Source organism: Syngnathus acus, chromosome 11, assembly GCF_901709675.1.
Source record: "Syngnathus acus chromosome 11, fSynAcu1.2, whole genome shotgun sequence".
In the NCBI taxonomy this organism is placed as follows: domain Eukaryota; kingdom Metazoa; phylum Chordata; class Actinopteri; order Syngnathiformes; family Syngnathidae; genus Syngnathus; species Syngnathus acus.
This window is the reverse complement of record NC_051096.1, coordinates 7257852-7284856: the sequence shown is the minus strand read 5'-3', so window position 1 is coordinate 7284856 and position 27005 is coordinate 7257852. Positions and strand designations below refer to the sequence as shown.

General features: G+C 45.3%; 2 protein-coding genes and 1 long non-coding RNA gene across 9 annotated transcripts; 2 read left to right on the top strand and 1 right to left on the bottom strand.

Moving 5' to 3' along the window:
• Positions 1-131: 131 nt before the first annotated feature.
• Positions 132-14563, bottom strand: LOC119130020 (collagen alpha-1(IX) chain-like). 4 transcript variants are annotated; one of them, XM_037263486.1, is made up of 39 exons: positions 14444-14563; positions 11321-11442; positions 10423-10493; positions 9722-9793; positions 9411-9540; positions 7558-7954; positions 7396-7476; positions 6524-6541; positions 6244-6333; positions 6138-6173; positions 5549-5620; positions 5425-5469; positions 5305-5340; positions 4451-4474; positions 4322-4375; positions 4140-4211; positions 3837-3875; positions 3642-3698; positions 3492-3545; positions 3354-3407; positions 3225-3278; positions 3107-3160; positions 2987-3040; positions 2858-2911; positions 2725-2778; positions 2607-2660; positions 2470-2514; positions 2357-2410; positions 2236-2289; positions 2116-2169; positions 1965-2036; positions 1862-1897; positions 1756-1800; positions 1659-1691; positions 1446-1592; positions 1309-1363; positions 1046-1240; positions 898-984; positions 132-830 (listed from the first exon to the last, which is right to left on the bottom strand). In XM_037263486.1, exons 2-39 carry the CDS (start codon positions 11347-11349, stop codon positions 625-627), a joined length of 2838 nt encoding a protein of 945 aa, XP_037119381.1. In that variant the 5' UTR covers positions 11350-11442; positions 14444-14563; the 3' UTR covers positions 132-624. The 4 variants fall into 4 exon arrangements, with proteins under 4 accessions (XP_037119381.1, XP_037119380.1, XP_037119383.1 ...); XM_037263485.1 differs by lacking the exon at positions 14444-14563 and having other exon boundaries at positions 11321-11496; XM_037263488.1 differs by lacking the exons at positions 3837-3875; positions 14444-14563 and having other exon boundaries at positions 11321-11496.
• LOC119130021 lies at positions 697-1968 on the top strand. The gene is made up of 2 exons (XR_005099339.1): positions 697-835; positions 973-1968. It is a non-coding gene; the product is annotated as an uncharacterized LOC119130021 (long non-coding RNA).
• Positions 13214-27005, top strand: fam135b (family with sequence similarity 135 member B). Of its 4 annotated transcripts, none has more exons than XM_037263481.1 (20): positions 13214-13595; positions 15441-15537; positions 15995-16074; positions 17895-18034; positions 18878-18948; positions 19013-19186; positions 19257-19383; positions 20546-20705; positions 20775-20824; positions 20895-21050; positions 21556-21629; positions 21702-21856; positions 21918-23433; positions 23515-23681; positions 23763-23854; positions 23932-24029; positions 24886-25037; positions 25133-25243; positions 25334-25447; positions 25508-27005. In XM_037263481.1, exons 2-20 carry the CDS (start codon positions 15461-15463, stop codon positions 25711-25713), a joined length of 3720 nt encoding a protein of 1239 aa, XP_037119376.1. In that variant the 5' UTR covers positions 13214-13595; positions 15441-15460; the 3' UTR covers positions 25714-27005. The 4 variants fall into 4 exon arrangements, with proteins under 4 accessions (XP_037119376.1, XP_037119377.1, XP_037119378.1 ...); XM_037263482.1 differs by having other exon boundaries at positions 17892-18034; positions 20778-20824; XM_037263483.1 differs by having other exon boundaries at positions 17892-18034; positions 21708-21856.

Sequence of the window (27005 nt, the reverse complement as noted above, 5' to 3'; positions counted from 1 at the left end):
GTTCTGGTCATCAAACAATTGATTGCAGCGTTAATCACCTGTGCTCCGTTTTTACGGCTTGTGCTGTCTCACCCTTGTGCACACGACCTCGAACTGGCTGGAATGTTTGATAACATTGTCCTTGATGGTTATTTTTTTTTACCTAAGCTAATGGTCATATTTGAACTGAATGTTTGCATTGTGCCCATACGGGAGACAATATTGATTTTCCTTTGTATCCAGGCAACGCCCCAATGACAACCGTTTCTCTCCAAAACAAATTTTTCTGAAAAGCTTGACATAATTGTGCCAAAAAAAAGATGATTCTTTGGCGCTGTGACAGAAAATTGGATTGTGAGGTATGCAACACTATTGAAAATGAAATACATGTAGTCAGACAAAATGTTTTCTATTTTACAGTTTGTTCATATTTGTTAAAACTCGTTCACCTTCAGATTAGCTCCCATTAAAGTCGCTCCTCACAAGTCTATACAATTTCTACAGTTGTGCCGTGTCTTGTTTCCCTTTGTGTCGCTAACATCCCCAGTTCCAATGTAGACTCCTGAAGATCAAAACTGGATTTGTGGACCAGTTTATAAGCGCCGTCCGTCACTTGAAGGTTGAAGATCCGGGTGTGTCCATGTCTCACTTTTTTCTGTAAGTGGATGACTTCTTCCCGCTGTACATAAAGAGAGGTGGTGGATTTCGGTTTGTGCAGGTTGATGGGTCACAAAGACCTGGTGGACCAGATGGACCCTTTGGACCGGCTGCTCCCGGGACGCCGGGGCTTCCTTGTTCGCCACGTTCTCCATCCTTGCCATCTTTACCGATGCCGGGAGCACCTGGAATACCTAAGGTAGTTTTGAAGCACATTTGTTTTTACATGTAGCATGGTAAACATGAGTGTTTTTTTTTTACCTGGTACACCTGGTAGTCCTGCACTTCCTTTGATTCCAATGCCGTCTTCACCTTTATCTCCTTTATCTCCCTGAGCTCCAGGGTCACCTACAAAAAGGAGCCAGTTGATTGGGATCTACCCAAGTCTTTGGGTTATCTCAATCCTGACCTTTCTTTCCCGGTGAACCTGGCATGCCAAAGTAGCCCGGATGGCCTTTGACCCCCATGGGCCCTTGAGCTCCCGGTGGTCCCGGAGCACCGTCAGCTCCAGCAGGGCCCGGTGGTCCCGCTTGTCCTGGGACGCCTGGAGCTCCCAATGCAGCGGGTCTCTTTAGGAAATCTTTCATGAATTCTCCTAATTGTTCTGCAAAGTCCAGAATATGGAACAAGTCAATTTGTGCCACCATTTCAAGTCAAAACGTACAAACTAACCTTCAACCACAGCCGAGCACATTTCCCGAAGGTTGTCATCGCTAACTCTTGGGCCCTGTGAGGAGTTCATAAATGTGGATAAGCACATTTTATTTTGAAAAGCAACTTCCGGTAGAGTCAGCAGGCGCAACGCTTACAGGCAGACCTCTGGGACCCGGTGCCCCAGGTGAACCCGGCTCTCCCTCCAGCCCTCGGGATCCCATTGGACCAGCCACGCCCAAATGGCCTGGCCGACCCGGTCTACCTTCTGGTCCGGTTGCTCCTCTGTCGCCCTTTGTTCCATACTGAGTCGAACAGTGTAAATCAAAGCCAGTCCACTCTGGTTATAAACATGAAAAAAATATTTATACCTCTCCTTTAATTCCAGGAATTCCAGGTGGACCCTGATGGAGAGATGCTAGGTTTAATGTTTCATTCAAACCAATGAAGCCACAATACAAAACATACCTGATCTCCCTTGACTCCAGGATCTCCGGGAAGACCTGTAGCTCCCTGAATCATACGTTTTAGTCATTAAATACAAATAATATGTTTGCAATAGAGGTAAACATACCAAACTTCCTTTTGGTCCCTCTGGTCCCATCGGCCCCTATCGACAGAACTTTAATCAATACTTTTGTTTGCTTCGTGGCATTTTAGTAAGAAGATCATCCAACCTGATCTCCTTTGTGTCCAGTGTGACCTTTCATTCCAGTTTCCCCAGCGTTGCCTTTCTCGCCCTTTTCACCCTGCGAGGATCAATTGTGAAACCCGTCTGTTAATTTGTCATCGCCACAACCCCAAAGATATTTAAAAAGGTGTTGTTACCTCGATACCTGGAGGACCTGCTGGCCCCACTGGCCCTTGTTTCCCTGATCCACCCTAGAAAGGTATCACATCTTCAAAATTGTTTTTATCACAGAAAATGGGGAGTCAATATCAACGCACAGTTGAGCCTTTTTCTCCTGCTTTTCCATCTTCTCCGGGTTTCCCGTCCTCACCCTGTCCACATGTGGGATATATTATATGAATGTACAGTAAGCGTGAATTGAATGTTCAGAAAGCTCACGGTTTTGCCCGGAAGTCCAATCGGCCCGATGGCTCCATCAGCACCGGCGTCGCCCTAAAGATAATGTGCACGTCATTTTGTCATTCAGATAAATTATTAAAATTAAAATGTACCTTTTCACCAGTAGGTCCAACTAATCCTGGCTTGCCTGGAAGCCCCTGAAAAAAAAAATAATAATAATTACACCGCTAAGGTAATACCCTTAAAATGTATATGGCAAAAAAAAATAAAAAATATGAAGGGGACTTACAGGAATGCCCACAACCCCCCTGACGCCAACGGTTCCGACCGGCCCGGACTCTCCCTGTGGAGTAGGTTGACAGTTTAGACACGTAAAAATATTGATTTATTTTTAGCTGACAAGTCACCTTGGCACCATCAGTTCCAGGAATTCCATCTAGGCCGTCTTTGCCCGGCGCTCCCTGTCAAAGCCCACCGCACAAGTTAAAAAACAAAAAACAAAACAGACGAGTGCTTTCAAATGTAATCAATCCAACTTACAACATCTCCCTTATCTCCTTGAGGACCCTGCTCCCCTTGGGATCCCATTGCGCCCTAATCAAACATAAAATCCAAATGAGAAATATATATTTTTTCAAAAATATTCTCCAGCCAGCACGTTGCACTCACTTCATCACCCTTGGGTCCCTCAAAACCTTGACGTCCACGCAATCCCTCCACACCCTGAGGACACAAATTCACTCTTCAAGACTTTCCTTGTGGGTGTCAATGCAAGGCAAGATTACTTACAGGCGCTCCTGGTGGGCCAGTGGGTCCGGGCATGCCATTGAAACCCGGAGGACCCTATAACAGAACCAGCACTTACTTCAACGCGAATCGAATATAATCGGACCTAAATTGAACATACCCTGTCTCCTTTTTCTCCTGTTGTACCAGGAGGTCCAATGGGTCCTCTTTGTCCCTGACACGGACGGATATCATATTATACGGAAGACATTTACAATGTTAGCGTAATTGTGACAATTAATAGTCTTACGTCGTCTCCCATGCGACCTGGCGCACCTTGAGGGCCTTCAGGTCCAGAATCTCCCTGTGGATCGAATGAAGATAGTCACATGGTCACACTTTATTGTTTCCACTCAATGTTGTTTATGGTGTCAATCAAACTGTGCACCTTTTCTCCAGGTATACCATCTTTGCCATTTTCACCAGGCATACCTTTGTGTCCCTGTGAGCAAAATAAGTAAATAAATAAAATAAAAAAATATAAAATAAGTAAAAAAAAATATTGTAGTTACCCGTTTGGATTAAAAAAAATTCTCACCTTCATGCCTGGTAGCCCAGCCAATCCCTGAGGTCCAGCAGGGCAGGCTGCAGGGCACTACAAATATATTCCAAACAAAACCAAAAAAAAAAACCTCAACGTTTTGTCCCATAAATGATGAGACATTCTCTGAGAATTTCGCAGCCATGCATCCAAGAAACATGTTGACAGGCTGAAAGACAGAAAGACACTCACAGATTCCCCACTTCCCTCACCACTGGGACCAGGAGGGCCCTAAAAACACAGCAGAGTCACATCTACAACACCCAAAGCAGCTTAAGGTGTTTACACAGATCAATCAACCATAACAGAGAAATTCCCAGCGGAATTCCCAAGTGGAAGAACCCGAGAAGAAAAGCATCTGTGTGTGAACAAAATTGACAGACGCATGGGAGAAGTGCATTGACCAACCAGCAATAAGCATCTTTAAATCCAAATTTAGCACCCAGGAAACAAACCAGCAACCACAAATAGTGATTTCAATCAGGCTTTTCTTACCGCTGGACCAGGAGGTCCTGGAAGCCCTGGAGGTCCTGCCTTTCCAGTATCCCCTTTGGCTCCTGGTGCACCCTGCAAAACATGCAAAACATTTAGAAATAAAAAAAAAATATTATTTGCTTAGATTAATTAGAATCACATTTATTCTCATCTTAAAATACTTGGTTCATTCCCTGACTGACCTCAGGCCCGATATTTCCTTCATCGCCCGGGATTCCCGGTTTTCCTGGTGGTCCCTATCGGAAACACAGTCAGTTTGAGCAGATCATCTTCACTGCACCAGACCAAATTTGGAAATTGTGAACACATACAGGAGGTCCTTCACTTGCTGGGCCCTGTAAAGACAAAATCAAACATAAGATTGATTACTTCATGATTGATGACTTAGATCAGGGATGGGCAACTGGTGACCCTCGTCTACACTTGGAGTGGCACTTGATGAATTGATATTTTGGAATTAAAAATAATTTGTGTTCCTGAGGAATTGAAAGTTGCAATACTGGTACCAACCACAAGGTGGCAGACATCGCTATACTATGTCGAAGTTGGAATTGCAAAACAAGCAAGAGCAAGAAAAATACCTGTGCACAAATCAAGGTGACGTTGACGTTTAAAATTCACGAGTATTTATTAAATTAATGTCCTCGGAAAAATAGTCATGCAATGCGTTTAAGGTTTAATAGTTTTACAAGCGCGTATGGTTGCTTAATTGGACAAGCGGTTGCTGTGACGGACGCGCACAGGTGAGTAAACCAGCCTATTTAATTTGTGGATTTGAATTATACGTAGGAAAAAAATAAGATGCACAAAAGGAACATTTGCATTTAATATTGACTTGCTTTTTTGCACTTTTGTTTCATTGAGTGAGGATTTTTGTGCAATAGCACAGTTTAAACGGGGTTACACAGTTTTCTGTGTTTGTTTGTTTGTTTTCCTGTCATTCAGCAATGTATCTTTCCATATGCATTAAAAATGAAGGTATATAAAGCTAGAGTTGTGCACATTGGTTCAATATAAAACAGACGTGCACACAATTTGCCTCATAAAAATATGCACGGTCTTATGCAGCCCCAAGTACTACTGCTAAAAAACATTTATGCACCCCTTCAGCAATTAAGTTGCCCATCACTGACTTTTTTGGGGAAAAAAAAAAATCTTCACTTACAGCAGGACCTGCAGGCCCAGGAAAACCAGGAAGACCCTGATGAGTTGGGGACAGACAGTTAAGATGAATTAATCTTCTTATTGCAGGAACATTTATAAAGCGTTTTAAATCGTTCCTTACTCTCTCGCCCACTATCCCTCTGGGACCCATTGGGCCAGGAGAACCCTGTGGGAAATAAACAGATGACAATGTTAGTGTCGTAGATACCCAAAAGACTTGCTAGTAATGGATGGTGTTTTTTTACAGTAGGTCCTGGTAGACCAGGTAGGCCTCGCTGCCCAGGAAGTCCAATTTCCCCCTGCTCGCCTTTGCTGCCCTGCCAAGCACACACACAAAACGCAAATAGGAGAACTTTATCTTCATCACCACACAGTCTCTCGAGTGCGCAAAGGTAGTGACAGTGAGCATTCATCATTGTTTCTCAGCTAGTTTAAGGCGGGATGGGACTGGAGTTTTACGAGTGATGATCTGACCTTTTGCTTCTGCTAGTTCTTGTTTGTAGTGATGCAATGGAGTGATGGCGATGGGCTGGGATTCATTGATTATGTATTGATCACATAAATTTTAACTCGCGTGAAATGAAGGGAATTACGGGCGTATTCGATCATGTATGGAGGCGCTCCATTATCAGGCTGCCAAATTGATGGTTTGCCTGCTCCGCTGAGCCTTCCAAGGCTGACACTTTGCGAACCATCAAGAGACCAAGGTTTACGTCTGTGGGTGTGCGAGTCACTTTACCTTGATTTAAAGTCATGACCCCCAAAAAAAAAAAAAGCCATGGAGGAAGAATGGTTCTATTTCCAAAGGGGCAGTTTATTTTTTTGTACACTTACAGCCGGACCTGGGCTGCCAGGAGACCCCGGAAGACCCTGGAGACAAATTAAAACTGTAAAAAAATGCTTTAAATGTCAGACGTATTTTTTGTAGATTTTTTTTTACATCTCGTCCATCTCGACCATCTTCCCCCGCAGGCCCGCGAGGACCCTCGGGGCCGCTGACTCCAGGGGGGCCTGGGACGGATCTTTCAGGCTGCGACAGGAAATGGACAGTAAGTAATAAAAATGGCTTGTAATGATTTAAATATGTCAAATTTGGTTGATTTCTAATATGCTGTATAAATGATGACATCTGAAGAGTATTGCTACGAAGCTATTGTGTGCAATGAGGCGCCCAAGCAACCGAGATTAAGCAAAACAGAGTAGAGTGGATAGATAAATACCTCAGCATTGGCAAACATCTGAAGGAGCCAAAGAAATCAGACCAAAAAAAAAAATTGCAGTTAGTGAAAGTATACACACCCCCCGTCGCCATAAGAGCCAGCAGAAGCGCATCTGCTTAGAATCATTGCAGTGAGTTGTCATGCTCTCATTTCAAGCTCATCCATCATACAAAGGTACCTGTCGCTGAGTAACCGCCTCCACTTTGCGAAGATGCAAATATTAATCCCACTCCAGTTCATGACACCCCTTTAAATACTTCTCTGAGGCGGAAGTTTCATTTAATGAGCGACCAAAATGTTGGCATCACAAGCATGCTAATGAAATAAATGGCTATCCCAAATGCTAACATGCATACTTGGATAAAATGTTATCCTCTATATTTCATTCACAGTATGCTGGAATGATAGACATGCTGTTGAAAAGTTTCCTTTGCCCCATAATTGCAGAGGATTAAAAAAAAAAAAAAAAAACATCTAGCCGGATATGCGCCTGTGTTTTTTTTTTGTTTTTTTTTAATAAAACATGGTCTATCAAGATCATTGTTGTGCAACAAAATATACACCTTACTTTTAAAATCTAGATAAAACAAGAAAGTGACTCCAAATATCAGTAGTGTGGTTGCCCTCTTCCAAGAAATGTCGTGGCACAAACCAGAAGTGAAATGAACTAGTAACCACAGGTACGTATATGTGGAATGAATTAACCAACAGCTGACTTTGTAATTTCCCCCTCAATTACGATGAAGGTTTCTTGTAAGCTACGTTTGCGTTCCGTCAGCGTGTTGGGCGATTCCATTTCTGCCTGGTTCCCTCCCAGCATGCAATAGGGCGGCTCGCCTCACCACAAACCGCAGCTAAGCGCATCTGGGTACCTCGGTGGCTGGTAACTCGTTGCAGCTCTCACGCTGGGCTCTCTTTGGGTCGCAGTGAATCAGCATCCACTGGAGCTCAAACTGAAACAAGACATGACAACAGCAGGCTAGTAAGCCAATCGTGGGGCGTCTCTGTCACCGAAATACGTTGACGTGGCTTACCACCACGGACGCTTCGGGGTCAGCGTCAAGCCTGCCGATCAGAGTGTCCCCCTCGGTGTTAATGGCCCCCTTGCCCTTGATGGGCTTCTGGTCCACGGGCTGGCAGTCCACGTAGAGCGTGACCTGCTCGCGCTCGACGCCGATCATCACCTTGTGCCACTTGGTGTTGAAGAGCACGGACAGGCCGGGGAAGGTGACGGTCTGCAGGTTGCCGTCGGGGCTGGTCAGGAAGTACTCCAGGGACTGCTGGTCCCCGTTGAGCCTCATTCCGGCTTGCTTGCGGCCGTCCTCGTCCACCATTTGCCAGACGTTCCACACTTTGCTCACGGTGTTCTTGATCATGCGGAACGTCACCATGAAGGAATATTCATCGGGGAAACCGCGAGGGAAGTTCAGCCTAGGTCCATGATTGGAAAATTCACAACAAATCTGAAATTGTTTATTATAATACAAATGCTTGCTTAAAAAATGCATTCAATAAATCACATCCATTCCATTATTGAGGGAAACAAAAAGTCAATTAGATGGTGTTTTTCAAAATTGTTCAGCCTGAGTGAAAGTCATGTCAAAGTTAATGTCGAATCACACCTGGCATAAAAATATTGAAATTAGATTCACCAGATAATCATGTTACTCTATTATGGCGTATTCAGGCACTGTGGAATATGCTGCCTCGGTGGGTGTAATTCAATCTTCCACTTAGGCCAGCCTCCGCTCGCTGTGTTTTTTAATGAGCCAGATTCACACTAGGTGGCAAATTCAGATCTGTGACTTTTTTTTTTTTAACATCTTGTAAACAACAAGCAATAAAATAGGTTTCCTGCTACCCAATAAACCAAACGGAGCTCTTTCTAGTATCGTCTCAAATATGTGCTGACGGAAGGGAAGAGAGAGGATGTGCTGTCGAAAACACCTCGGCGAGGACGGACTTTCAAGTGGAGAGCCAGTAAACACGTATTAGCATTCAGTGTGACCGTGCAGCCCGAGCCGGCGTTACATAACAGCATGTGATCAAGCCGACCCGCGGGAGGCTTAACGTCGATGTAGACCAAGCTGAAGGGTCGACGGCTTTGATTATGTAAAGTGCCATTACCTGAACAAACTCTTTAATTCACTTCTGTGAAATGGCGTCGTTCGGTTAAAAACGCTGAGCCTGCAGGGCTAATATGAAGAGATAATGCAAGGCATTCATTACACACCGCTTATTTCTTCTTAGGACCAACCAGAAGTTCAGATTCACTTGCTGGATTCAACCCTGATTCCTTGTTGAGTCTCATTTGGAGGCCACAGTTGATTTGAAGCCACAAAGCCACACACAAAAAAAAAAGCTAATCCTGCTGCCAAGTCCAGCCTTTAATTAGGAACTCGTGAATTTTTTACAGGAAGCTAGTGATGTTGTCAGCACTCGTTATTTATCCCGCTTTTGTTTCATAGCCTTGAAGGAGCTCACGCAGCAGAAGATAAATCATTACCAAAAAGGCGCGTCAAGATTTGTCTCCGGGAAGGTGTTCTCGTGTGATTTAGTTGGATTTGGTGCATTATCATTACCATATTAAATTGTTAATTTTCTCCAAACTTGACAGTACGCCTTATGTATGGATCTCAAATAGACTATAAGTTTTAGAGCTTCTTGTTTTTTTTCCCCCCCCACCTCCCCAGAAATGCATCATAAAACATCCCTTTGTGGTCGGCGAGATGCCAAATATGTTCAGACACGTTTGCACTATCAATTATATGTCCCTCGCTAACATCTGCGGCCGACCTGTAATAACGCAACACCTGCATCGGGAACACACCCGGCGACATTGCCGTATGCTCTTTGAAAATATACACTAAAAAGTTGCACGACTCACATGGTTGGAATTTGGAAGTTGGCCTCCCGGTCCAGGCGGTAGGCCACTTGCAGGGGAGTTGAGCCATCCACCTTCCTCACGCCTTTCAGCGGGATGACATCAAGCTGGAATTGGGTGATCAAATCAAAACCTGAGTAGAAATGTGGAGAAATGCAAACACTTAGGAAAGCTCAAGCCGAAATGAAACTCCTAAATTAACTTCAACGTAGTTGTTTGGCACAAAGTCATACTTTAATTGCAAATAGGTCAACTTTTCATAAAATAACAGGAGGATATGCCCCACCCCTCCCAAAAAAACAAATGTTTTTCACCCGGAAGATCATCCTGTCCGCTTCTCATAGGTGGGCAGACGGTGTCGCCATCCAGTCGATTAAAGTCCAGTTCTGAAGACAGAAGGTACAGCATTATTTATTTATCTTATTATTGTTATTTATGATTATTATTAAAGCCATTAGGAGTCACTCCAGTCAACCACCTGAGGAAGCAACTGACACATCTGGAAGCCCTTCAGCAAATCCACAAATACGCTGAGACATCAGACCGAGTGGTGAGACGGAATTTATGCCATTTATTTTTTTACTGCTGCTAAACACTTTTCTGACCACACACTCAAGTTGTTAAAGTTGCCATCTACCGTCGCTTTACACGGGCAAAGCCACTCATTACGTGCCACGGACCGCAATGATGTCACATGGCTTCCCGTGTGCACTTTTTGAAATAAAAAAAACTCTTACTGCAGCTTAGCGTATTCATATTACATTTACAGCTTCTGTCAACAAGTGCAGACAATGGCATTGTTGGGACTGTCAGAGGGGGAACGCTTAATCTCATTTAATCCTCCGCACGACACGGACCACTAAGGCACGGCTGCTATTTCGGGCCCCTTCGCTTGGTGACCTCGCCATGGTCCCGGAACTGAACATTAATCGCATACATTATTAGGTACACCAGTCTCATCGTCGTTCTGGTCTTTGGATAGACATTGTTAAATAAGGTGTGCACGGTGACTTACGTCCAAGTGCAGGAGCAAGCAGGAGAGCCACCAGGGCCATGTGGACAGGCGAGTATGTCCATGGATGCTTTCTGCTCAGAAAAAAAAAAATTTGCAACAGAAGAAAGAGCATCATTTCGTATTGCACCCCCACATATGAACAAAAATTGAATTCTGCTCTTGATGGAAGGTTGCCGCTCATCCATCCGAGAGAGCGATGCTCCGGCGCTGCCGTCAAGGGCCTAACCTCTCTCGGTGTTAACTCTCTTGCAGATTTGTGTGAACGGACGTGTGAGTGAAATGCCAAGAGAGGGAAAGCGACTGGCGGCCTTGTCAGCAGCAAGGTCTTTGCGGGGCCAGACGTCAGCCCAGAGAAGAGAAGAGCATCTTCAAAGCCCCTCGGGTTTTTTCATCTCGAAGGTACCGGCGCATCCGTCACTTCTCCATATTTTGAAACGGTTCTTGCATAAATGAATGTAGTGGGTGGTAATGAGAGTCGGCGGCAACCGTTTTCCTCCAAAGCATTTGTTCTTCTCACATTAGCACCTAATTGTTTTTTTGTGTGATATTTGTCGCTTGAAACAAAGAAAGGAACGAGCACATTCATATTCACATGAGACAAATTAATTGTGTGATGCCTGTGAGAACGCACTGAATAAATCTCCCGTTAACCATTTGGCGTTATGTAATGTTACACCAATGGAAAAAAAAACAAATCCATATATTTTTGGATAAACAAAATGCTAGTACTGAATTTGCCCCAAAAATGTCTAACATTTGCTGAACTACAAGAAGAAAAAGAGCTTTTTTTTTCACGCCACATCATTGCATACTTATTGACCAAATCTAAAGAAAGGCTTTTAGTGTGGAAGGTCACGACAGAGCTGAGTGATGAGAAGCCTTGACGCGAGTTATTTACCTCGTCAAAGCAGAGCAGCGGAAGGCCATGTTTGACTGTCACGGAAGCTCGGCTCGGCGATGCGCTGCGGATGCTGGAGCTCAAGTCGAATCGGAATCCCCCACCCCTCAGCCGGGTCCTACCTGCGCATGTTGACAAGCGAGTGAGTGCGGGCGACGGCGCAGGGGATGTTCAAGCATTTTTCAGAGGCCAAATAAAAGTTGGCTTAATGGCCTCCCATTGGCCAGGAGTTCTTGAGGGAGGTGGTGTCACCGTTTTATTACCGACACTTAAAAAGATGCAGGAGCCCCGGGGCCCCATGTGTGTGTAAACTGGCTTTTTTTTTTTTGTGCCTCTCTTGGGTGCCCCCTAATGATATGTGCAGCCTGTATGTAATTCTCTTAATAATGATCCCGGTAATCGTGAAGATTGAAGAAGCAGAGTGATGATATGTGCATTTTACAAACACGTGTTGAGCCTGGGTTTGCTCGAGGAATGCACGTCGGCCGGCCGGCCCTGTTGCGTTGACGTGAACTCGCCTTGTTATTAAGCCTGCGCGCAATTTATGCTCTGTGCCAACCGGTGGCAATTCTCCCTTCGCCTTAATAGAGACGGCGTGCCCGACCATGTGTCCAGTTAACATAATTAGAGCAAGAACACACAGAGCCAGCAGTAAGAAAGAAAAAAATAAAAGTGTTTTTGTTCCCCCCCCCCCATCAGGCCTTGTGACTAGTACACTCATGACCTGTGGATGTAAGCAGCCCCGCCCTGGAGCTGGACTCCAGCTGGATCTTCCTTGTAAATGTCAAAGTCACAATAGCTGGAGCACACGGAAACATCTACAAGTTGTTACTGCATCCAGGTCAGTGATGGAATGATGGTGCTAAGTCTGGCTTCAATATTCAAATGTGATTGAAAGTCTTCCGTTTTATTACTCTTGGACGACCTGGATGTCGGCGTCCTTGCGGCCGAACCTCTTTGAAAATTCCGACAGGCTTTTTCGTCCTAATAGTACGGCGGACAAAAAAAAAAAATCAATAGCGCTTCCATCCTTAATCAAGAGTGCTCCAAGCCGATGGCAGAATGCCATGTGCGAAAAGCTACGATTGACTTTGGCATTTTAAAAGCAAGGTGAAGATGGGAGGGAGGGCCGCTAACGCACCTTAAAGGAACAGCGCAATCATTTCATCTATCAAATTAAATGTGTTGTTTATCGATCCATCTTGCGTCCGTCTGTCTATTTTCCTATGCTGCCGGTCCGGGTTGTTGAATTCTTACACCAGGGCTGGAAAATGAAATGATTAAATAATGAAATAACTAAAATGCTATTTAATTATCTTGCTTTAAAAAGTAGCTATCTATTCATCCCTGACTGTAAGGGAAAAAAACGACTAGAAAGTTACAAAGGTGGTTGTGACCTTGCGCAGTTGTACTCGCCACTTTTAGTGCTTTTTTTTCCAAGCGTCAGCGACCTTTTGATATTTGATTAAATTGTCTGGTACATTTTAAAGCGACTGTGTGTTTAAAATTCATCTTCTTGTAGCCTGACATGAATTGACAAGTGCTTCCATAGCTGTCACTTGCACTGACCGCCCTTGAACTCACCATGGATGCTGTTTCAGACATGCATCATAATAATGAGAACATTGGGTTACTTCAACCCAAGGTTAGGCAAATGATTTCTTTCCGCCACTAATCTATTGTGTTGATCTTTTGCAGGTTGCATCAACACATTGCCAGCATGATTGATCCTTTTTCCTCATTTGAAGGCTCACTTCAGCTTTTAGTGGGCTGGCTCTGATGTCAGTCGGCTGGTTGGCCGGCTGGCCGCGCCGTGCGAGAGTGCAGCAGCAGGACACGAGTGCTCACACACACACACACACACACACACACACACACACACACACACACACACACACACGTCGCCGCGTCTGCACGCTTTACTATTAATACCGCAGCCGTACGCTCGCAGAAGCCAGTGGACTGGATGCCGGAGGGCGAAGGCGGATTAAGCAACAGACGCCCAAATTTGGCATCCCCCCCCATCATCCTCCTCCTCCTCTCCGCCATGTGGATTGGAGAGACATGGATTGATGAAGAGCGATAGAGCACGCGCGGGAGAGGGAAAGTGGGGGGGACTGCAGTACACGCAGGGTCTGGATGAATAACCATGGCAACAGCAGCAGCAGCGGCAGCAGCCGTCGTAGTCCTGCAAGCTGAGATATAAACATTGCACAGGAGCGCATCCATCTGCATTAACTCTCTGGATCGTCTCACTTCCTGGATCGCTGTTAAGGTAAGCACGTCGGACTTTGCTCCGGCGGAATCGGTGGCGCTTGCGTGCATGCGTGCGGGTTCGGACAGACGTGAAAGGTCTTAGTATAGACAATGATGTTGATACTCAGTGAGCATCACTAGGTGCTATTTTGGATGACCGCTTGTCCGTGTTTAACTTTCACTTAAATGCATCACTGTTGAGATGAGGAGAAGTCAAGTCATCAAACTAGAAGTTCAAATAAAGTACTTTGGGAATATGCCGAAACTAGAACATGGGAAGCAAAATATGCACCGGAATGTTTGCGTGCGTGTTTGCGTGCGGATGAGCAAACAGGCCTTGACCTCCGCCAAGGCTTGAAAGTAGATCCTACTTTGTTAGATAAAGTACATCAGTGCACAGTTTGGTGTTGACAAATTCATCAATTGGTCTGTTATGCACTTAGTGCCATTTCGGGGCCAAACAAACAACGCTTAAGAAGGGGGAGGAGCGACGATATGGTCACAGGCCATAGCCTTGTCTAAAATAAAATATAAATAAAAAAGTAAAAAAAAAAAAAAAACTATATATAAATAAAAAAAATTAAAAAAGGCCTTTATGACCCACATTTAATGCCGCCATATAATTTGTTTTGCACCGTTCCAAACATCAGCACTGCCATGCATGTGCCTTGTAGATAAGCAGGTTTCGTGTCGCGTTCTCTCATGTGACTGCAACAGCAGAGCGGGAGAGCACGAGATCGTGTGGCTGCGTCGCAACAGGCGGGAGAACAAATGGTCACTGTCATGCCTAGCTTAGCACATGACAGATGGAAGAGCACACCAACAAGTGTGCAAAGAGGCGGGTGGCGACAGCGCAAAAATGTTCACCTTATTACATTCCTTCGCCACAGTAAAGAATCCATTTTTGCCCGGTGATGGCGAAGACACATGACGTTCAAAACATACATGTCCAGGCAGCGGCTAAGAGCTTAATACGCCACCATCGGGGTCGTGTGTGTGTGTGTTTCTGCAAAGATTATGACATCACATGATTTCTGGCTCAGTGTTTTCCTGCCAAGGACACATTGTCTCAGCTTTTCTGGGAACGACATGGCTTTTTTCTGCAAAAAAACAATTGCTCAGGCATAGAATGCAAAAAAAACAACAACTTCTGATAGATTTGCAGCCCGCAAAATGACATAAGGAGATACTTTCTCATGTCGTCATCAACCAACGGCAATCGAGGGCCTCTCTTGTTGTCAGCGCCGGGCTCTGTACTGACATAATTAGCCGATTGATGAATTTTCAAGCTACGCCTATTAATAAAGTCGCTGACGTCTGCCTTGCCTGTGTGTGCCGGCGTTATGTAATAAGCACATGACAAAGATAGATTGTTTTAAGGGGGGAAGACGGCAAGTAGGTACACAATGTTCAATGTACTGCTCCGTGCCCACTCGACTTGTTTCTTGAGAGAGGAGGCGGTAGAATTATTGAGAAGTGAAGGAATTAAATGGCAAAGTATTCTCTTTGAACCCAAAGCTTCTGTTCTTGGAAGCTGCACGTGCCGTCATTGTCAAAGCAAGTGCAGAGTCGGCACATTGAGAGAAACCAGGGTTGTTGTTTTTTTTCTGCTTTGGTGTATTTCCACAATCCATATAAAATGTCTGCATGTTTTTTCTCTCCCATGAGTGGAAGAGCTGATTCACGTCTACACATTTGAGTCTTTTGTCCAAATGAGATCCAGACATTGTTGGTTAAACAGAAAGCAAACATGCTGTGTTTGTGCCAGTTAAGCCGCGGGCTGTGAGTCATACACTGAGGATATTTTTAGAAATTTAATTGTAACTAATCATGATGTCATTGTTGTTGTATCTTCTCTTGACAGGTGATGACTGGGACGATATCATGTCTGAAGTTCAGGGAACGTTGGAGTTTTCCATAGAGTTGCACAAGTTTCACAATGTGGATCTTTTTCAGAGAGGGTAAGAAATTGAAAGCTATTAAATAATTGAGAAAATGCAATGGCTTCGTTTGTACAATCACCAAAACAAGATGGACTATTTGCATCTCTGTGTTTTACTCTTAACTGGTATTGACCCAAGTGATGCCATTAACATCTATTATGTATCTATTGACTGTCTGAAAAGCGATTTGTGTACTTGCCGCTGTCAAAGCTTTCATCTTTGGAATTGTTGTCATTGCAGCACTGATGTGATGATTATCTTTACAGCCACATTTTGCTCTCCTTAATTGTCCAATGTGTCCCCGGAGAGAGAGCTGAGACGTAAAGCAGTATCGATTTTAATTTGCTCTTCTTGATTCCCATCGGCTGGGCTGCCCTGTAAAGAAGCCATTTTGAATTCTTTTTGGATTTATGTCGCCAAAAACTTGAATCTGTACTTGTTTTTGTTACATATGTGCACAAATATGTTCCATCAGGTTCTACCAAGTCCGAACGGGGTTGAAGGTTTCCCCTCGCGTGCTCCACAGGTTAATAGTGACGGCGCAAGACAATGCAGGTGAGTGCCAATCTAAATTAAAAATCAATATAAACAACAAATAGAAATGTAAATAACAATATGGAGTCTTCTGAGTTCCACGAGCAAAATGGCTGCTCGATCGCTTCCCGCTCGCAATCAATGTTCATTCAAGTATTTTCACATGATGACTTCCTCCTCTATACAAACGTGAAATACAATCACGCACGCTCAATTTACATACTTGACATCTTTTTTTTTTTAGCCTTGCAATCTGCTTCCTCAGCTATCCAGGAAGCCGATTCACTGACAATAATGATTCACAGGAATCACGGTTATTTTTAGCTTCCCCGCACTGGCGAATCGTGTGTGTGTGTGTGCGTGTGTGTCTTTGGGAGATTGTGGGGATCTGGCTCTTACAAAAAAAGAGGTTGTTCTTTAGAGGACAAGAAAGGATTGAGCTGAGAGGAATGGAAAAAAAGACAAATTTGCCACACTTTCACAAGGTCACGAATTAAGGCCGCTCACCTCACAGGCTGATTGCAAAAACGAGTGGGCGGGGCATACACAGCATCAGGAAATAATCCCTTCCAGCGATGGCTCTCAACGTGCACGCTTGACATTTCACTTATTGTGCCCCAGACGAGCGTGACGGATTGCGTCAACTGAAGCGTTTCACGACGGCCGTTCACTCGCAATGATGATTTTCAAAGCGGGATGTCGTAGGATCACGAAGAGCAATTGTACGCTGAGACTTTCGGGGGGGTTTATTGTTAGGACTCACACACACATTAATACACAGCAGATGTAGCTAAGCAGATTATTTCAGGCACAGAATGACTGTGACTAAAGCTTCGGGGCATTTGAGCAAGTTTTAAAGTGCAGGATGTGATAACGCCCCAAAAGGGGTACAGACGGAAGCGGCTCGTTATGCAATAAGCGTTTGATGTGTGACATGTTACTTCCAAAATGGAAGGATATTGTGTTGTTTTGATTGACGGATGTCTTGATGGCTTTGAACATCTGTTTAAAAGCCGCCGTCGGCGTTCATTAGTCTTTCGGCCTGGTCTGAATTAGTTGAGAGGCTGTTTAAAATGAATGGCGAGCTGGCTTTGCACGTCACCATTTTTTTTTTTTTTTATTAAATCAGTGGTACTCTGTAAAAAATAAATTTTGGAAAGTGTTTTGTCAGCTCTTGCATCATTCCTAAGTTGCTAAATAGCAGCCTACTTGTGGATTCTGGCCGGGTACTTAGAACATAACTCGAAAATTTAAGTAAGTCTGGAAAACAATCTTGCATTTCAATTGCAGTCCAAAACTAGCCCCAACACATCCTTTTTTTAGTCCGGCACTCGGGTCTCCTTCACACATCCAACGAGTATTTGACACGAGTCACACACTCCCACTCGTCAGCTTTGAGGCCGTTTGATGCTACAGGGAGCGGCGGCGTTATCAGGAGCGAGCCTTCCCCCCACCGCCACCCGTGGAGAGAGGCAGCCTTTAAGACCCAAACAGGCACACCGTTTCAAAGGCCTCTCGGGCCTCGCAGCTGGATGCCCATGCTGCTTGTGTGAAAATAGCACCAGACCAGACAAGAGAGCATATCATGGGAAGATGTGTGCTGTTTTCATCCATACAAATAAATAAAATTTCAAATGTTTCATTTCGGATACAGTGCAACAATTTCAAATGGGAAGATGTGTGCTGTTTTGATCCTTGCAACTAGCTCAATCAATAAATGTTTCATTTATGATCCAGCGCAACCTTGAATTTTACCATTTGAAATCCAACGGGACACATTTGCATATGTCCTGTCACGTCGCCGCTCGTGTTGTAATGTATGCCATGTTGTCGCCCAGCAGGCGAATGCAGCTTCAGCTCCCCGGGGGTGTACGACGGCGTCGTGTTCAGCCGGATCTTCCAGATCCTTTACAGGAACGAGGATATCGCTGTCAACGACAGCATGGTCTTCAAAGTGCATCTGCTGCTGGATGGAGAGCGGGTGAGTCACCCCGGTGACATTTCCTGCACCCACGTACATTTTTATTTATTTTTTGTGTGTCACCTGATTAGATTGTGAATCTGTGGCCGTCTAACTGAAAACTTGCGCATCTGGTTATGTGCGGTGCGAGTCAGAGCCGCATTTCCAACTCATTTTGTGCATCATTTGCTTCCGCGCATCATTTAGCATTCTGCGTCAGCGTGAAGGTGACGTGCACAAAATCCTATTTGCAGAAGGGATGCGCACATTGGAACTGGTTGTGGATATTAATTCTTAAAAAAAAACCATTGAATTACAAATGACGGAAAGCAAAAAAAAAGTCGACCTTTTTTGCCAGACGCGAAATGACGTAACGGCACGCCGGGTGTCAGCGGCGAGATCTCCCAAAGGCTCTGGGCTCATTAACCTTCCGGGGGTTATCTGCGTTGGGCTCATATCCGGAGATAACGCAGACCAAAATAGCCCCTCGTTTCCCGCCTTATTGGCATCTGATCGATGGCTATGAGGAAAAATGGCCGCCTTTGCTGTTGTTTGGGACGCAGCAGGGGATGCGCTCTCATCGCCGCCACCGTGCAAATCTATTAACACGGCCAACCTTCAAAAGACTCCATTAGTTCTCTTTCATGCTCGCTTGTTTTGGCACTACGCTGGGCACCTTTGATTTAATTCTCTTACTTTGCATAAGATTAGAAGACACGTAGGACGTCACATGATAGGCAAGAACACATTTGCAAGCCAGAGAGAACATTGATTAAAAAATGCTTTGAAAGACTTTAATCAGATCAGGTTTGATCCCGGATTTACCGCACGATGGGAGTCATCTCCGTGTTCTTGTCTTTGTAGCTGGAGGAGGCCCTCGGCGAAGTGGACTTCCAGTTGAAGCTGGATCTTCACTTCACCGACAACGAGCAACAGTAGGCGTCGTCGCGGGCAATTTTGACAATCGTCGTCATCCTGATCGATCGCTTCCTTTCCCAGGTTGGCCGACATGGTCTCGGTCCCGTTGATCAGCAGCCGAACCCTCAACCTGCACTTCCACCCGCAGAGAGGCTTGCATCACCACGTTCCCGTCATGTTCGACTACTTCCACCTGTCCGTCATTTCCGTGTCCATCCACGCCTCACTGGTTGCCTTACATCAGCCTCTGATCAGGTAGCACAAAGGCTACGGAGGTTCTTCTCATGTGATCTTCTCGGACATACTTTGTATCTTCTCCGTCCAGCTTTGCTCGCACGGGGAAGGGCTCCTGGCTGGGAAGAGGCTCAGCGGAGAGCACCGCCGAGCCAGATGCCGTCTCTGTGGAAAACCTCGTCTTGGGAGCGGGCTACTGCAAGCCCATCATCTCCGAGGTATGACGCGGGAAGTCCCGTGAATGTTATCCCTTGTTGACGTAGGAGATGATCCGTTTGCCGGACTGATGTTGGATATGTGTCATCCTTGGGATTGGTCACGTGAAGCTCAAAAAGCAGATTACAAGGTTTAAAACTCAGATGATGAGTTCAACAAACAGACTTTTTTTTTTTTAAGGTCCAACCCACAAACTGGGTGCCACTAATATCTAAATTGACAACTGTAGGGTTTCAGTTTTTTAAACTGGCAACTCGTGCTCCTTCCGACGTCACCGTCTCTCCATTGTAAATCTTAATGAGCGACCCCATCTTGCTTTTATTCCCACCCCTGGCTGGCCACTTTAATAAGCTCGAGACCAGGACCAGGAAGAGGAAGGGAGGGAGGGTGGGGTGGTGCTGAGATGTCTTCTTTTGATCCCCGTAATGAGTTTTTACTCTCAAGCGCCACGTCGCTGCAGGTGAAAAAGCTTTCCCACTCGCTCCACTTTATATAGTCAAATGGCACGAAGCCAATTTTTGTCAGTCCAACCGAAAACTACGTTTCTTGGATAATGACTAGTTCAAACAAAAACATGGCCGCCTGTCACGCTGCTTATAGGTAAAGTGAATTATGAAAGTAAACATACAGATGTTCCTTCCTGGTTTTCTGATACTGAGCTGTTGCGATTACAGAGCGCACGCAGGTATGATGAGAGGGCCCGCCCAAAGGGAAAATTACAGTATGTCCGCACAAACGCCAGGCATGAGCCATTTTGGATTTTTTTTTTTTTTTTTTTTTCTTTGGATGGCAGAACAAAAACATGACAGAGACCAGCTCTGGTCAAGGTCAAGCAGATATCAGATATGGAGGCTCCTCCAAATGATACATCTAAATGAGTTAGTTTTTATATTTTGTTCTGTGCCAGGCAGACATCCGAGTGGCTCAAAAGCGGTCCATGTCCTGGCAGGCTGTGTTTAAGAGCCTTTTTTTTTTTTTTTTTTTTCCTCCCGTCCTTTTTGATCTCCCACGTAATGACCACGACTTTGCTAATGTGCAAAAAGGCCCACATTTAACAGGAGTGCAGTCACCGGGCGTCACAAGCCTTTCTTGCACGTGGCGGTAAGGAGAGAGAGTTGACGACTGACCTACAAAGCGGCTGACATTTGCCTCTTCTCTCCCCAGGGGAGCTTTTATGTGCCCAGTGAGGACTGCCTGCAGAGAGCGCACACTTGGCACAGAAGACTCTGTCGCCTTCTGCTGGCGGCGCACGCTGCGCTCAACAGCTATTGCACCGCGTTGATGAAGGAAGTGCCGCAGCTCCAGCAGATGCCGCTGGACACAGGTCTGTGGTCTAACGAGGTCAACAGATTATTTGAAATATTTTGATGACACTCTGCTCCCTTCATCCCAGAAGTCCTGCCAGTGGAAGAGACGCTAAATCAGCTCGCAATAGAGTTACAGGTATGCGAGTGTCGGAAAAGGGAAATGTCACTTTGAGAGGAGGTCACGTGATACGTTGTGTCCACGCCAGCTGCAAGAGGGCCGCGAGAAGGTGGCCGAGCAGATCAGCGCAGACGTGGGCCACCTCTGCACGCAGCTGAGCGCTCTGTGGAGTGGCTTTCTGGAATCGGCCGTGCTCAACCCGCATGTCCTCTCCTACTTGGCTCAGGAGCATCACACGCTCAGGGTGAGAGCCAACGAACCAGGAATTTGAAAATTGATGGCTATATTTATATCTGAGCAGTTGCATTTTTCAATCTTTTTTCGTCATCCAGTGATTGTGCAAAAAAGACTTCAGACTTGCACACCTTAAATGGAATTTTGCCGACAAGTCGTTATATCTTCAGCGGCAAGTGCTGCGTAATCAGCGTCCCGTTTAAAATGAATCGTAAGGCTCGTTGGCCGTGTCTCTCTCGGTGGGGCGATTGTGCTTTGTTGCATTTGTCTGAAAGTAATCAACATGTTTGCTTTGCTTTTGAAGTACCCCGTTGTGGCGGGATGCTGGCAAGCTTTCACACGTCAGTGGAATTTCAATGAACGCATTTTCTGTAATTATCTTTTCTTGGGCGAGAAGTCTTGTCCTGCCGGCGACTTGTTGTCGGTGCCTGAGTTAACGACACGTTTTGAAATGAGAGTGTGACACAATCATCAGCACCTAATTACAGCTCAGCGCCATCTTTTCTTTCTCATAGGTGAGGAGATTTTCGGAGGCATATTTCTTCACAGAGCACCCCAAAGAGACATCGCTGCTATTTCAAGAGGAGCTGTAAGTATAGGAAACAGAAAAAAACTCATCTGGATGAGCCTCTTGATGAAATGATTATTTGTACGTGGCAAGAATCAGCAGACAGGGCCAGATTGCCGCAGAAGTGCGCTCTTCAGACTACTTGGCCAAAATGCCTCCTTTACCTGTCGAGTGCCTGGACATTGATGGAGACTGGAACAGCCTTCCCATCATCTTTGAGGACCGATATGTGGAGTTTGCTCCAAAAGGTAAACCAAATGTATTTGGCGGATTTGCTCTAGAAGTGTCATGACAATTTTGTCTTTGCAGACTTGGCGCCCCACGCGACGACATCCGACGATCGCACCGACTCGGACGCTCGCCTAAGCGCTCTGAGGGCCAAATGCTTCGAAGTCTCCCAAGATCCTTCGGATAGTGACGACTGTATGGATTTGACCACCTATGTGTCGCTCATAGGAAAGCAAAGCAGACTTTCTCAGGATATTATCCCGATGGAGGAAAGAATAGATGGACCGGTAGCAGAGCCCAAGGACATCTCATCAGTCAAGGAAAGCTCAGCAGATCTCCATTCTCATCCAACAGAAGAAGTTCTTGTTCCAGAAGATGCCATCAACCCCGATGATACCTCAAAGGACAACGTTAGCCAAAACAGTGAGGACGCTCCAGTTAGCACCCCCGTGGTCTCCACGCCTTCTTTTCCATCTTCTTCTCCCAGCGGTCTGGCAAAGGAGGCGTCCCATCGAGGAGGCGCGGTCATCTCGAAGATCATAAAGCGCTCGTCCTCGGTCATTTCAGACTCTGGTATCGAGAGCGAGCCCAGCTCCGTGGCGTGGCCCCTGGAAGCGGTGCTGCGGGCTCCGCCCCCTTTGGATTTTTCCAGCCAACGGGAAATTCGCCGGCAGAAAGCGCTCCGTCACCCGGTTCTCCGAAGCTCGTTGGAGGGCCTGCAGATGGAGAGCAACGGTAGCATTCCCAGCGGAGGTATACAGGCCTCGTTGACGTCCATCAGCTCGTTGCCGTACGAGGACGAACGGGAGCAGAGCCACGGCGGCAAACTAACCAAATCCGTGTCCGCGCCGCAGATCAGTAGCCCGGATGACAATGGGGACGAGCGCGGGACTCAAATTCAGGATGCCTCAAGTCGTTCAGAACAACAAACCCATTTTTCTCTGAACTCGGAGCCGTCGGAATCGGCCATTTTCGACGCGAGTTCTGAAATGGCAAATCGTCCTCAGAACCTTTCAGCCGCTCACAAATCCAGCTCGGCGTTAAATTGCGAGTCCGCGGAGGGCCCCGGTGGTCCGCTTCCCAACGGCCGCGGGGAGAATGTAAATCATCACATCGGCGGGGTGAGTGTCTCTGTGGAGGATGTACATCTTGCCGCTTTGGAAGCACTTGGTGGACACGAGTTAAGCGCTCGTAAAAACGCAACGGGGCAGCCGAGTGTCATCAACCTTGATGAGACTCGTAACCAAGTTGATTCCTCGCAACCTTGGCAAGGCTCCGATGAGATGGCTCGCAACGGGATACCGGCCAGCCAGAACGAAGCCGCCGATGAGCCCACGAAAACCTCCAAGGCGCCCAACTCGGGCCTGGCCTTCGTCAATAAGAAGATGGTGGAGGTGGTGAACATGTCGGTGTCGTGCGCGCCTACTTGCCTGCCCTTTTCTAGTGTTCTAAAAGACTCTCCGTCCATGAGCGGCATGTCCACTCGCCCGACTACCTCACCTATCACCAATCAGCCGCTGGGCTCGTTCGGTATCATCTCCCCGACGTTAGCCAACCAGCTCGGCATTGACCACCAGGCCAACGAGCGCATGCTGAGGTTCGTTTTTTTTTTTATGCATTGGTTTTTATTTTTCTAACATTCCGCCAATAGACTGTTCTGATTTGCTTCCACATCCAGTTTCTTCAAAGCCAAAGAGGAGCTTTTTAAAGGGATGAGCTTCCAAGGCGGCCTATATAGCGACCTCCCTCTGCTGGCGTCCGACCTGCCCTACTTCCCTCCCGAGGAGGACGACGAGGAATTTGACGACGGCATACACTTGGTGGTGTGCGTGCACGGCCTAGATGGTGAGAGCCGAGTCATTTTCCATCTCTGCTTGTCAAAAGAATTCTGACATTTTGCCTGATTTGATTTTTTCTTGTTTCCAGGAAACAGCGCAGACCTTCGCCTGGTGAAGACGTTCATTGAGTTAGGCCTGCCGGGATCCCGGCTGGACTTTCTCATGTCGGAAAGGAACCAGGTACATTTGTAGATGAAGTCAGGTGAATTTGAATTAAAAAAAAAAAAAAAAACATGAATTTCTTTTTTTCTTTGCAGACTGACACGTTTGCTGATTTTGACACCATGACGGACAGATTGCTGGATGAGATTATTCAACACATCCAGTTGTACAATCTCACCATCGGCAGAATAAGGTCAGTTTGCAGGCACAATATTAGGAACTCCTCAACTACAGATATTTAGATCATAAATATGAAGATAATTATTGTAGTATGAAACCCTACTTTGAAACCCTAAGCCTAGTTTTAAACCCTACTTTGAAACCCTAACTCAAGTATAAAACCCTAGTTTGAAACCCTAACCCTAGCTTTAAACCCTACTTTGAAACCCTACTTTGAAACCCTAAGCCTAGTTTTAAACCCTACTTTGAAACCCTAACTCAAGTATAAAACCCTAGTTTGAAACCCTAACCCTAGCTTTAAACCCTACTTTGAAACCCTACTTTGAAACCCTAAGCCTAGTTTTAAACCCTACTTTGAAACCCTAACTCAAGTATAAAACCCTAGTTTGAAACCCTAACCCTAGCTTTAAACCCTACTTTGAAACCCTACTTTGAAACCCTAAGCCTAGTTTTAAACCCTACTTTGAAACCCTAACTCAAGTATAAAACCCTAGTTTGAAACCCTAACCCTAGCTTTAAACCCTACTTTGAAACCCTACTTTGAAACCCTAAGCCTAGTTTTAAACCCTACTTTGAAACCCTAACTCAAGTATAAAACCCTAGTTTGAAACCCTAACCCTAGCTTTAAACCCTACTTTGAAACCCTACTTTGAAACCCTAAGCCTAGTTTTAAACCCTACTTTGAAACCCTAACTCAAGTATAAAACCCTAGTTTGAAACCCTAACCCTAGCTTTAAACCCTACTTTGAAACCCTACTTTGAAACCCTAACCCTAGATTTGACCTGATAATGAGCCTCTTGTCATTCAGAGCCAAAATGCTTCCACTTGATTGATTGACAGCTAAGGAAATGTCTTCATTGTTTTTCAGCTTCATCGGACACTCCCTGGGGAACGTCATCATCCGCTCGGTGCTGACGAGACCTCGCTTCCGCTGTTACCTGGCCAGGCTGCACACGTTCCTCTCGCTGTCCGGCCCGCACCTGGGCACGCTGTACAACAACAGCACGCTGGTCAGCACGGGTGAGGTGGAGAGAATGAAGCTTTGGAATTTCCAATCATGTGTCCTCCTACCTCCTTATAATTTCACAGGAGCGTGTCTTTATGTGTGTGTTAAGGTCTGTGGTTAATGCAGAAGCTGAAGAAATCGGGATCCTTGCTGCAGCTCACCTTCAGAGACAATATGGACCCGCGGAAGACATTTCTTTATCTCCTCAGTCAGAAACCGGGTAGGAAAGGAGAAAAACAAAAACAAATCTATAAGCCTATTTTGCGTCATGAGTGTGAGAAGTTATTTTCAACTCTTTTATTTCCGCCAGGGCTCCAGTACTTCAAAAACGTAGTGCTGGTGGCGTCTCCGCAGGACCGTTACGTTCCTTTCCACTCTGCCCGAATAGAGATGTGCAAAACGGCTCTCAAAGACAAAACCACAGGTATTTATCCATCAAAGAAAAATACATTTCAAATGATAAATAAATGTCATCCTTCCCCAGGCCCCGTGTACACAGAGATGATCAACAACCTTCTGCAGCCTCTCGTGGAAGCCAAAGATTGCCGGTTAATCCGTCAGAACGTTTTCCACGCTCTACCCAACACGGCCAACACGCTGATCGGCCGAGCCGCCCACATCGCCGTCCTGGACTCTGAACTTTTCCTGGAGAAGTTCTTCTTAGTGGCAGGGCTGGACTACTTCAAATAACATACTGTGGTGAATATTTGTGGGTTAGCGATGCGTGTTTGTGACTGTTTGACGTGCTCACCTAGCGTGAGTGTGACGACTAGTAGCCATGCAAATTGTAACATAAACATGGAACATCTTTCCAGCAGAGATGCTTGCCTTATCACTAACCTCTCGGCTAATTGCGCCACGTTCCCTTTGCGGAAAGAATTCGACTAGCATTCATCGCCGTACGAGTAGCCACTTTATTAGGTACATCCACGCAACCTCTCGACGTCAAATGCAAGATCTCTATAAGACTTTTTTTTTTTACATCCCGTTCTGTAGCTTTAATCATACCTCTCTCATTGCGTCAATCATATTTGACTATTTTCTTGAAAGTATTATGTGGCAATATCATTCCGAAAGTCTCATCTTACTCCTGACTTATTGATCTATATAAATAGAGTATTGATCGGATGTCATTTAACATACTTAAGATAATATACTATGCTAACATGAACAGAGCTAAATCAAAATATCATCCATGTGCCCAACCATGAATGGATGGATACGTCTTAGCAAGTATAATCTTGTACTTAATCGTTGTGTGCAATACTACTTGAAATGTTTTTATAGGCGAGTCACTGTAAATGTATGCATTCAATAGACACAAGAGACCTAAATGAACTAAAACGAAAAACATTGGTGGAACACAAGATCCCCAAAATAGTGGTTTGATGAGTTCAACCTCAATTACAATCCACCAAAAACACACACACACACGCACACTGAAACCTTTTGTGGATAGTCTTTCTCAGAAAAATGGAAGTTGTAGCTACAAATATATTTTCATCTATTGTTGAATGGTGTCTCAATATATTTGTCCATTTATTCATTCTCTGTATTGTCTTTTTTGTTGTTGTTGATGAAGTTTTCATGATGTCATTTGGATCACTGCCTCAATTGGAAGGAAGTCTTGTTTGACTTTGCAGGTTTCATTTCCACTAATCCTTGGGAAGTTTATAGATTCATAGATCAATGCATTTTCTTTTTTTTATCCGATTGCCTTTTCCAGCAAGTCCATTATGGGCCCCTTGGGCAGTTTTCCATCACGCGTGTGAAAAGGTGTTCTCATTGTCAGGAAAATCCTTCATGTATTTAAATGAATGTAAAAAAAAAAAAAAAGTCTAACATCACTGTGAGCACCATGTATTTATTTCATCCAAGTTATTTTGAAATGTACAATATGTAAAGTACAGAGAGAACTACTTCGTCTGTGCCAATACAGTGCAACTAAACAGATACAGTAATAAAATTGTTTTGCATCAGGT

Excerpts from the sequence above, each read along its gene's own strand:
- LOC119130020 (XM_037263486.1), bottom strand. The coding sequence starts at position 11,349 with ATGGCCTTCCGCTGCTCTGCTTTGACGAG. Across the intron at positions 7,955-9,410 it reads AACTTCCAAATTCCAACCAT|GCTGAACTTCCCTCGCGGTT; the intron begins GTGAGTCGTGCA and ends TCATGGACCTAG. Across the intron at positions 3,876-4,139 it reads CAGGACCTCCTGGTCCAGCG|GGCCCTCCTGGTCCCAGTGG; the intron begins GTAAGAAAAGCC and ends CTGTGTTTTTAG.
- fam135b (XM_037263480.1), top strand. The coding sequence starts at position 15,461 with ATGTCTGAAGTTCAGGGAACGTTGGAGTTTTCCATAGAGTTGCACAAG. Across the intron at positions 18,949-19,012 it reads TTCACCGACAACGAGCAACA|GTTGGCCGACATGGTCTCGG; the intron begins GTAGGCGTCGTC and ends TTCCTTTCCCAG. Across the intron at positions 25,038-25,132 it reads CAGCACGCTGGTCAGCACGG|GTCTGTGGTTAATGCAGAAG; the intron begins GTGAGGTGGAGA and ends GTGTGTGTTAAG.